General features: G+C 53.4%; 2 protein-coding genes across 2 annotated transcripts; one reads left to right on the top strand and one right to left on the bottom strand.

The window, feature by feature from the left end:
* Window positions 1–2028: 2028 nt before the first annotated feature.
* B0H64DRAFT_50904 (uncharacterized protein) lies at window positions 2029–2890 on the bottom strand. The gene has a single exon (XM_062808357.1). The coding sequence runs from the start codon at window positions 2648–2650 to the stop codon at window positions 2180–2182; it is 471 nt and encodes a 156-aa protein (XP_062654542.1). The 5' UTR covers window positions 2651–2890; the 3' UTR covers window positions 2029–2179.
* Window positions 2891–7950: 5060 nt separating this feature from the next.
* B0H64DRAFT_451673 (aflatoxin regulatory protein-domain-containing protein) lies at window positions 7951–9858 on the top strand (the record flags this gene model as incomplete). The annotated part of the gene is made up of 2 exons (XM_062807173.1): window positions 7951–8005; window positions 8162–9858. The coding sequence occupies 2 exons, from the start codon at window positions 7951–7953 to the stop codon at window positions 9640–9642; spliced, it is 1536 nt and encodes a 511-aa protein (XP_062654541.1). The 3' UTR covers window positions 9643–9858.
* Between the last annotated feature and the right edge of the window lie 172 nt (window positions 9859–10030).

The following is a 10030-nucleotide window of genomic DNA, read 5'->3' as shown; positions in this document are numbered from 1 at the left end:
CGCTGTAGAAGGATTCGCTGGCATGTTACGATGGATTCAATCGTTGTGTCTGCGCATAAAGCGCTGGAAAGGCGGAGTTCAACTCATATTATGGGAGTGGTCCGGAGTGGTCCGGAGTGGTCTGGACGATCAGCGCTTGTATTTGAGCGTATATAGACCAATAGGTTGGTGGGCATTCTTGAATCCCGGCAAGATATTGGGGGCTGAGATATGCGAGGTTTGTATTGGGGCCCGAGATGTGCGAGGTTTGTCCCCCCTCAACTAAGGCTAGACGATACAACCATGAAATTATAGGAAGAGTACAGCCCAGTATTGTAGAAGGAGGATGACTAGCATTCAGGGAGGAGGAGAGCTGGAGATTGCTCTCTGACATACAATTAGTGGCTAAGAGGCTCTTATTTTACGACTCATGAAAATCATTGGATAGAGGCTATTGATAGCTCTCGAATTTCGAAAGGAATTGACGTCGCTACCGCGGAATGGCAGAGCAAGTAAGACAATCCTGATAGTCGACCTCAACCTCGCTTTCCTCAACCTCGCTTTCCTCAACCAGAATCACAATGCAAGGGACCGAGTTGTCGATCTTCCCCGCTACATCTAGGGTCTTACCCAACAGCTATTTTGGGTGTGTGATAGGATCCTCTTCGTCAGCGGTAAGGGCAACTCGATTTGAACAGTGCTGCGGCTTTCGACGCCAAATCACCATGGCGTTTTGTGATATCCTAGTTGCCAGCATCGACGCCGTGTGCATGGTCGGCATGTAGTTCGATGATTGGAACAGCTGCTATGGTAATGTCAGACCTTTTAGCCTCAGGCAGGGGAACAAACACGAGCCTGCTTGAAATAAGTCATGGTGTGCACTTGCGAGGCATTGCAGACAACCTGGTCAGAACTGAGGATCTTCTTTCTAGTGTGCAAGCATGGGAACTTGGCAGTAATCCTTCAGGATCACCTCCAGCTCGTTTTCTGTTCCACAGCTCGCTGAGCTGGTGATGCACCTGCTCCGACTTCCCGAAGCTAACCCACCTTTTATCTCACGCTCCGAGTCTGACTTGCCTTCACAACTACCTAACAAGCAAACCTCCGGCCTGGAGAGTGCCTTAAAACAACCATCCCTGAATATTCGGCGCATAAAAGAAACTGTGCGCGACCAACCTTAGCTTAGCCCGGACCCTCGTGGCCTCGCTTATGGTGACAGCTACGCCTAGCAAGATAGCAGAGCCCTGCCACGTCATCGTAACGTTGCTTCTGACTCTGTGCCTTCGGTGATGCTGACCACATCATACACGGGCGAGGCAGACCTGAGGAAAGGAGAATTCAGGGGACACGAAACCTCCGAAGCTACGGCGGGGGATGTGAGACCCGAGACCAAGTTTCCTGTCATCCCCTGGCCTCCCCGAAGCTAACTCTAGGTCCTGGTTGAATTGCGCCTTTCATAAGCTAAGGTATGAGGTAGCCCTATCGTCCCGGTATGCTGGTGAATACACAACCTGGGAGGCCTTCCCGCCTCCGTCACCCAGAAGCAGATGCTTAGCGGTGCCTCTCGCTCTTCCCAAAGTCGACCCACTCGGCCGGGGTGTGTTCATGCATAGGTGGTCTATTATGACCCTGTCCTATTTCTATGCCTCTCCAAGGTTAAAGGTACCAGTGTCAAACGAAGCTACGTTGTCCGAGTCTGCCTTGCTCACATTAAGAAGCCTCGGGAATTTGTTCAGGGAAGATGCGGGGACTCCTTACATACTGGTAAAATCATTCTAGAAAGTTGCCCGTTTATTAATTGCGACGACAGAAAATTCGCGGTAGTGGTTGGGAAAGCAGAGTTGGTTTCCGGGTGTGTAAATACACCTCCCCTTCCCGGTTTAGATTGGGGGGAGGGGGGGGGGTCGCGCAATAGAACCTACATTTTTACGTTGGAACCTCCGAATGTATTAACTGTCCTTGTCTGGAATAGCAAAAATTGGGTCTATACTAGGTAATCATAACTCTTTTCCTTAGATACTTCATTGAAGCGAAGCTTCAATGATGAGTCTCTGAGATGTACAATGTACATTGAGGAAGCGAAGAAGGAACGCTTCGTTTCATTTACAAGGGTTTCCCTCCAGAGTTCTCAGAGGAGCGATTGGATGCCACAGTTTCGACCGCATTATCGTGCATAATCTTGCATGCGGTGGCGTTGTGGCTAACACAGCAGCTTCGCTTCACCCTTACTGTGGCATACGAAGCAATATGGCACAGTCAGATACTTGTTATTGTTGCTTTTCTGTTCCGCAACGGTACCGGCGAAGGTCCTAATCAACAAATCCAATTGCTTCCCTGCTGTTGCAATCATAGTCCCGACAAGCCCTAGTATTGCTTGTTTGCGTTCGTTAGAGTCTCCGCTTTCGGCCGTCTGGACAAGCAACCTTTCGGCGTTTTCGTACCGGATACACACGTCAGCGAGCTGGAGTATTATCTCTTCAAACTTTGACTTAACGGGCGAGCGTCCGAGAGTGGCCATGTGGTTCTGTACCGTCACCAAAGTCTGTCGGACCCTTTCCCTCGCCTTCACCGCCTGGTATGCCAAGCAACAACCGCAGACAGGAGTGTGGGCTCCTCCGGGCCCGGAAGATAACCGTCCATTAGCCTTGCTGGCGTGATGGTTCACGTTCATGATTCGATGTTACTGTAAATTTGGAGTGTGTTTCGTATGGGAAAGTAACGGAGGAAAACGGTGCGTTTGGATTGAATACTTAGAGGACGGCTGAGGCGCGCTTTTATACCTCGGGGGAATGTATTCTGTAATAACCGCTGTGCTGTAAGGGAAGCTCTTTGTTTCTCGTTGATAACCAACCTGCCCCGAACTTGAACAACATCGTTCCATGTGGTGTCCTGTATCCAACGTGTAACAATCCCCTTTGTTAACGCGTTGTAGGATACAGTTGGTGCAATGCAAACTGAGGGTATCTGATATGGCTTTCGAGAGACTAGGTCTAATGCAGTGTGCATTGCTTTTGTAGGATGTCTAGCCTGTGCAATTCACCTGGGTATCGGTCGAGCCCAAGGTACAAAACCACATCCGAGAGACTGAAGGACTGCTGAAGAACTGCTTTACGGCCAGAGGGGCTCGCTTTTAGACATTTCAATTCACAACCTTCACGGAGTGACCTGTTGCAATCTCGATTCGAGTAAAGCCTCCATAGCACGTATCTAACCTGCGAGATCTATGAATCGCTGCTGAGACAGGAGACTCATCGACTAGGCAATCCTAATGGTTGCGGCAGATTCGCCAAATATGACGTTAGCGGGTCATGGTGACAACAACCCGGTTTGTGGCTCGCTGACATCCAGCCGAGACATGCGGTGATCCGCGCCGGCTGCTTCCCTACCCCTACCTACTCGGCCCGACTCATGCAGAGTAAGGCAAAACGACGTTGCCACAAAAGCCAGTCAATCCTCCCTTGCCCCCTGGGTCTCCCTCTTCAGATACCCCGAGCCGCAGGAACCTTCGCCTCGCGCCATTAAACCTTGTCGGGCCGAGTCATGAACTACCGATTGCGGGATCTTGGGTATAATCCCTGGTATTGAGATGATAAAATATTGGTATCGCGAGCAGGTTATCGTCCCGCCTCTTGGAACTACGCCTATGAATGCTCTTTATCGTGACTGACTGTCAACGGTTTGTCCCCCACGCTCCACGAAGTAGTTCAAGACTACTAAACGCTAACATCCTGATTGATGATAGTAACCCGTCACGGTTGTAGCTTTCCGGCGGCGCTAATCTCGTACTGACTTTGGTCCAGGCCACCGCGCGATCTCTTCCAGATCTGGGCGGGTAAAAACGACTGGCGCCACAACGGGAACGGAAGAGGGATGGGAGGCATGATTTGCGTGGGAATGATCCACGACGGGGGCGGCATTTCTCTGGTTAGATGCGAGATGCTGACGACGCCGGTCGATAGATGGACGTGGCCGCGACCGAGGATAAGGGACCAAGGCGACGTATGGCGACGGAGCATGTGTGGAGTGTCCATCGCGCCTACCGCGCGGGTGGGCCGGCTCCGTAGTGGCCGCCACCGGAGAGTGAGGCTGTCTCTGTCGGGATGCGTGAAGAGTAGGTAATGTGGTCGTGGTGAGCTGAAAAGGCGCAGTGATTGATCGACGATAACAGGTACTGGCAGATCTCTGTCTCTATTTCTTCCTAGTTGGTGGCTTCTCCCGTGTCCAGTACCATTCTTGTCTTTCTAACGCCCGTTGTTGAAGGTCCATGTCCGAATGTAGATCATACTCGTGTTACACAACTCCTCGGTCAGTCCATCTCTGTCAACCAACGCCACCGTTTTGGATATCCGTAGGATTCAATATTCCCTTATCCGCACACCCGGCAACGAGATACATTATTTGATGAGGGGAGAGTTGGCTTGTAGATACCCGCTCACCACCGGCCCCAGGTGCCAGGAGTGTGGAGTACCCATTTGACCGCCTAACTCGTTCAGACAGCCGGTGGCGTATGCCGAGATCTAACGTGCTTTCACCAAGATCTACCGTGTTCACGATAGAGGTTACCAAGACCGGCCATAGCAGAGCGAGAGCGGTTAAAGAACAGGACTGTAAAGTTGGTTAAATACGCCAGTGCCGTGCTTCTATTGTTGTTTGACATCATGATTGGGGACAGTAAGGGCGGTCGGTTGGTTACCTTATTAGACCGAACTTGATTTCCAAAGGGCTGTCGCTGCAGTGGAACACCGAAAGGTTTGAACTGAATCGTTAACTCGACGGTTGATGTTACTATTTACTCTAATTGGTTATTCGACTTAGATGGAGGCCGCCCGCAACACTCAGTCTCCAGCCTCTCGTGTGCGTCTATTGTCAAAGAGTGGTGAAACTGTGATATTCTAAATACAGTCGAGATCAACAACAAGCATATTGAAAAGGAACGGCATTGTATTTGTCACGGCTAATACATAGGGTACCGGTTAATGCCACCAAAACCACTCTATCATTGACCACATCCGTACATACATATGTTTGCCCTTATCGTCTGCTCACTGTTCCATTCGCCATCGTAGCCCCTCGGTTGCTCTGCCACTTGGGTCCCGGCGTTAGTTCGGAGTTAGGGTTGGCAGCAAAAACACGCTTTTAGCAGCATCCACGACCTGTACTAGAACTGGTGTGCACGTTGCGGACCTGGGCTATGGGCCGTCAAACACCGGCGGTCAGACGGAAGAGATGGAGCGGGGATACTACACCATGTAGACGGCCCGGTTCGTCGGTTCCGCCGGGTCGGCCGCATGGCTCTAACTTCACAGGGACCTTGATTACTCTTTATTATTAGCTGCGGGTTCCGCACTTTGGGGTGAAACTAAGCCGGGCGAAACCGATGCGTTGTTGTGGGAGGGGTTGTGAGACAACCCCCGCCCGGGGCTGCTAGGGAGGAGGGGTTGTTGGCTGCGGAGGGGTTCGCCGGTCTGTACTCGATATTGGGAATGGAGAAACGCGAGGTAAGGGGAGGACCGTTCACACGGAACACTGGCCCGTTATGCCAGCTGAGATATTAGTGAGCTGAGGTGGAGTTCGATCAGACGCTCCTGAGCGACTTCTAGTTCCCTCCTAAAAGACGCTCAAGATGCAGACCTATAGTTGCAAAGGTGGCACAGGCACAGCCGCAGCTTTTGGGTATATGGTCAGCAGCGGGATGTGTGTCTTGGGCGATCGAATCAGGGTTCGTGTTGTCCCAACTTGCGCTGACTTCGGCCATATTCCCACACAGTTCGGCCAATCGATCCTCATGACAGTCTTCTGGGTCGAAGATCATCCGACCATGCTTCCTAGGAAAAGAGGAGAACCGGCTGAATGCCAAATGGGCTTCGGCTGCAGCCTAAAGAAGCTAGGCAAGGATATTCGGGTCGAAGGCCGGGGCACAAGCGGACTGATCCGAGTGGCCCAAACCGGGGAGCTTTAGTGTGGCCTGTGAGATCTTGACGAAGATGTGACAGTTCCCGCGGGAGACATGGTGGGGTGTGACATCGGCTCGGCGAGGAACGCAGTTGTAAGGTGGAACGTGGGTGACTTGCCTCGCCGAGCGTCCCGGAGGAATATCATGGTGGCCATGGAGGAGACGACCGAGTAGATGCAACACTGGGGAATATGTAGGCAGGCTCTTGTGTTGGAAACCAAACCAGAGCCTGAGACTTGCCTAGCCGTAAATACACTGCAAGGGATTCGGCGGGTGGATATGTTTTATGATAAAGGTACCCATCCGGCCCGGCTCGGAACGAACCGGCCGGGATTTGGCTATCTCTTACTTGCCATGGCGGTTTAAATATGCAAAGTCCGGTGCGACATGTTACCACCATGGCTTTGGAAAAGGAGTTAGGGCCTTGAACCCCAGTTATCAGCGACACGAGGAGATACACATCGGTCAGGGAGAGAAGTCTTACTGTGTACCAAAAGCCTAGATGTATGACTCAGGTTCGAATCCTAAAGTACTTGCTCTTTCGATAGTCGCCTGCGCTCTAGGTGTTTGTCACTTCTGCTTAATTATGCGGCCTCGATAGCCCGGGACCTTATCAACATCAAGATCCGCTATGTTAGGTTTACACTGCTGGTGTCATGAACCGTGTAGGAGGGACATGGGTTGAAAGCATGGGGACCAAAGGTGTTGAGTGTTGAACTGCAGGTGGTGACCAAGGGTTAAATCGGGATACCTTAGTGGCTTCTGTACCATTTCGGCTTTTCCCTTCAAATACCCAACAGCTGCCCTGATGGAGAATACTATTTGTCATCCGATGGCCGTCGGATGGGGAGAGTTTCGTCCTGGGCCGCAACAGATCGTCCGTCACACAGGACATGCATGTACCCGACAACCACGGGTTTGTGGCCGCATACTCTTAGCCGCAATGAATGGTAACACAAGAGTTTACGGCGGAGTAAAACTGAAAAGGCCCGATCCGACACGGTGCTGTATTAAGCGTCAAGGGAGGACCAGCAAGTCGTGAGGGCCGGAGCTGAGGGGTCCGAAAAGGGCCTAGGGAAACAAGTTGAAGAAGCATAAATGACGTGCGCGCCGAATCGGGCAGAAGTACCTAACCTGATGCTAAGCTGCCGTGTTAATGGGACGAAGGGATGTAAACCTTCTCTAACTCCTCAACTATCAAGGAATTGGGTACGATGCGATTGTGAGGCTTACGGAAGTTCCACCGCAACGTTGGCGAACAATTAGGGCGCAATGACACATGAGGGCTTCGTGTTTACCGAAGTGTCTTGGGCGCGCCGCTTTAGGAACAACCTCCGGTGGCTTTCGCTTGGGGGGGCTAGTCAAAGTTGAAACCAGGTAAGGAGGGGCTGTACTGTTGCCACGATGGGGTTCGTATGGTTCTAGGCCAGCTCGGCTTTAGGATGCGAAGGCCGGTGGAAGGGTGCCCTTGCCGGGTCTCTTTCTCCTCTGCGTAGTTTTACCATATCCTATTCTGGCAGAGTAGAAATACTGGACAGATATTCCAAGCGGAGAATGCTTCCGAAACACGATCGGCGCTGCAACCCGGTGTTGGGGACCCTGATAGGCAAGTTTAAACTCGTCACGGTAAGACATTTCGGAGACACGGCTTCAGGCCGCCGCCACTAACTTGACAGTTCCCAGTGGAAGCTGGATCAGCCTCCCCACTTACGGCCATTTATCTGCCCGTCTTCTGTATGAGACACTCTGACCAAATCCAAAGGCACGGATCCTACACACGATATCCAGAGGGTGGGAGCATTGTGGGCCGGATTGGCAAGGCGTGTCTCTTCTTACAACCAGATGAAGATGGTGTGGTCGGTAAGGGTGGGGGCGTGGAAATTCGGGTTCGAGAGGGTGAGGAATGGCGGTGCCGAGGTATATATCATATAAACCAAGCCTTGTATTAATCGACCAAGGAACCTACCCCCGTCACCATCCAGTCCCCAAGCATTCAATGGGCTCCTTCGATATTCGTCATGCTCGACAGCGCGGCTCGACACTCTGTCGGCCAGGCCAGCACGCAGAACCCGCGTAAGTTACGGGACAGCTGCACAGACTGCGCGAGCTCGAAGGTCAGATGCAGCAAAGAGAAACCAACCTGTGCTCGATGTGCACGTCGGGGGGTGGCCTGCATCTACATGGTATCTAGGCGGACTGGACGCACCTCATCTAATGCGTCTAAGATAGATTCTGCCCAAATTTGGACGGGGACAAGCCGGCTTGGTATCGAGAGCCCCGGGTCGGTTCGTATCCCGGCCGGCAGAAACCATCCCGGCTCGACCGGGTTCTCTCACGGAACCCGTGGAATCTTGGCAGCCAGGGACCGACTGATCGCGAGGAGACGGTCACGACATGCCGGGTTCCCATTGGACTCTCACATCAACACTCAAACCCGCATCAGTCAAGTCCCTGCCGCCCCTGGGATCGGTATTGAAACGGATATCGATGTGTGGAATTGCATCTCCCCGAGCAACCTCTTTGCCGATCCACGAGGGTCACCACGGCTGACAGGCCCCGACAACGATGTTGACCTCTTTGCCTGCGGGTTCAGCTCTCACATGATAATCGACCGGCAGGAATCAAGCTCACCAGAGACCAACTACCAGACCACCGTTACCACACCCGACATATTCGGCGACCTCGCATTCTCTGTCATAGACCCCGACTTCTCGACCACTCACAGTTCTGCCCTTGACTGGATCCCTCCTAGCGGTAGTAGCACGGGTGGCAGCGGCAACCCGACACCGCCCGACTGCTGCCTCACAGCCATCCTCGAACTGCTCGCCCGTCTTTTCCCGAACCCCGCCCATGGCTGCACGCTCACAACTGGCAACACACTCCCAACCAGTTTCCACCACAACGGTCGGGCCATCGAATCCGTCATCTCCGAGAACAAACAGGTCATCGAAACCCTCACCAGCATCCTCGAGTGCCACTGCTCCCACGACGAATACCTACTCTCCCTGATGACGCTAGTCACACTAAAGGTGATGGGATGGTACGTAGCAGCCGCAGCCGCAGCAGCCAGCAGCACCAGCCACCACAACGACGGCGGCAGCACAACACCGCCCACGCCCTCACCATCAACCTCCCCACCCCCTTCATACTCCCACTCCCACTTCCATACCCAAAACAACTCCCACCTCCACACCCAAAACCACACCCTCTTCACCCCCCCAGCGCCCACCCCAACATCCCCGCACACCGCCCTCGCGGCCCCCGACGCCCTCGGCGAGCACGTCCTCCCCACCCCCACCCACGCCACCACCACCGCCGCCACCGCAACATCAGTCGGCGCGTACTGCCTCGCCGGCCCTTCCACAGCAACAACAACAACAACAACAACACCGTCCGGCCCGCGGCTGGTGCTGGGCGAGCTGCACGGCGTGGGCCGGCTTGCGCAGGCGCTGGCGCAGCGGCTGGAGGGGGTGCGGGTGCGGGCGGGTGCAGGGGCGGGTTATGGTGGGTTGGTGGGCTTTGGAGATGGTGGCGGTGGTGGTGGGGGGGAGTATGGGTCGGGGGGTGTGGATGTTGGTGGTAGTGGTGGTGGTGGGTTGGGTCGGGAGCCGCCGTTGTCGGTGTCGACTTTGTTTCAGTTGGAGGAGGATTTGAGGAGGCGGATGGGGGTGTTGATGAGGGAGGTTGTGGGGAGAGTTGGGGGGTGTTGAATGAGTTATGGATGGGATCAAATAAGAAGTTGTGGGTTTCCTGGCCGGGTGTGGGCTTCTTGCTGTTCTTGTGGTATGGTCTCGTGTTCGTGGTTTTGGCTCATGAGAGAGAGTTGGTTCAAGGATGGGTTGTGTGTTTGGGTGGACTGGTTGGCTCATGTTGTTCTTCGTATATCTTACACAATAACCATACCAATCTTTATGGGTTTTCTTGTTGTCCTCTGTCGGCCACCCTACCAGGACAAGTATTACCTACATAACCACCTATACAAATACGCGGATTCGCAACAATGGCTTCTTTTCCCGTTCATACAGAGGCACTGTCATGCATTCACCGTCCGGACGACATCCCACCACTAAGCCGAAGCTCTCGGGTCAAACCCGCAAT

The sequence above is a fragment of the Chaetomium fimeti genome, assembly GCF_033439085.1.
Source record: "Chaetomium fimeti strain CBS 168.71 chromosome Unknown B0H64scaffold_11, whole genome shotgun sequence".
In the NCBI taxonomy this organism is placed as follows: Eukaryota; Fungi; Ascomycota; class Sordariomycetes; order Sordariales; family Chaetomiaceae; genus Chaetomium; species Chaetomium fimeti.
Note: the sequence above shows the minus strand (reverse complement) of the source record. Positions and strands in the feature narration are given on the sequence as shown.

Coding starts and splice junctions, on each gene's coding strand:
- B0H64DRAFT_50904 (XM_062808357.1), bottom strand. CDS start 2,650: ATGAACGTGAACCATCACGCCAGCAAGGCTAATGGACGGTTATCTTCC.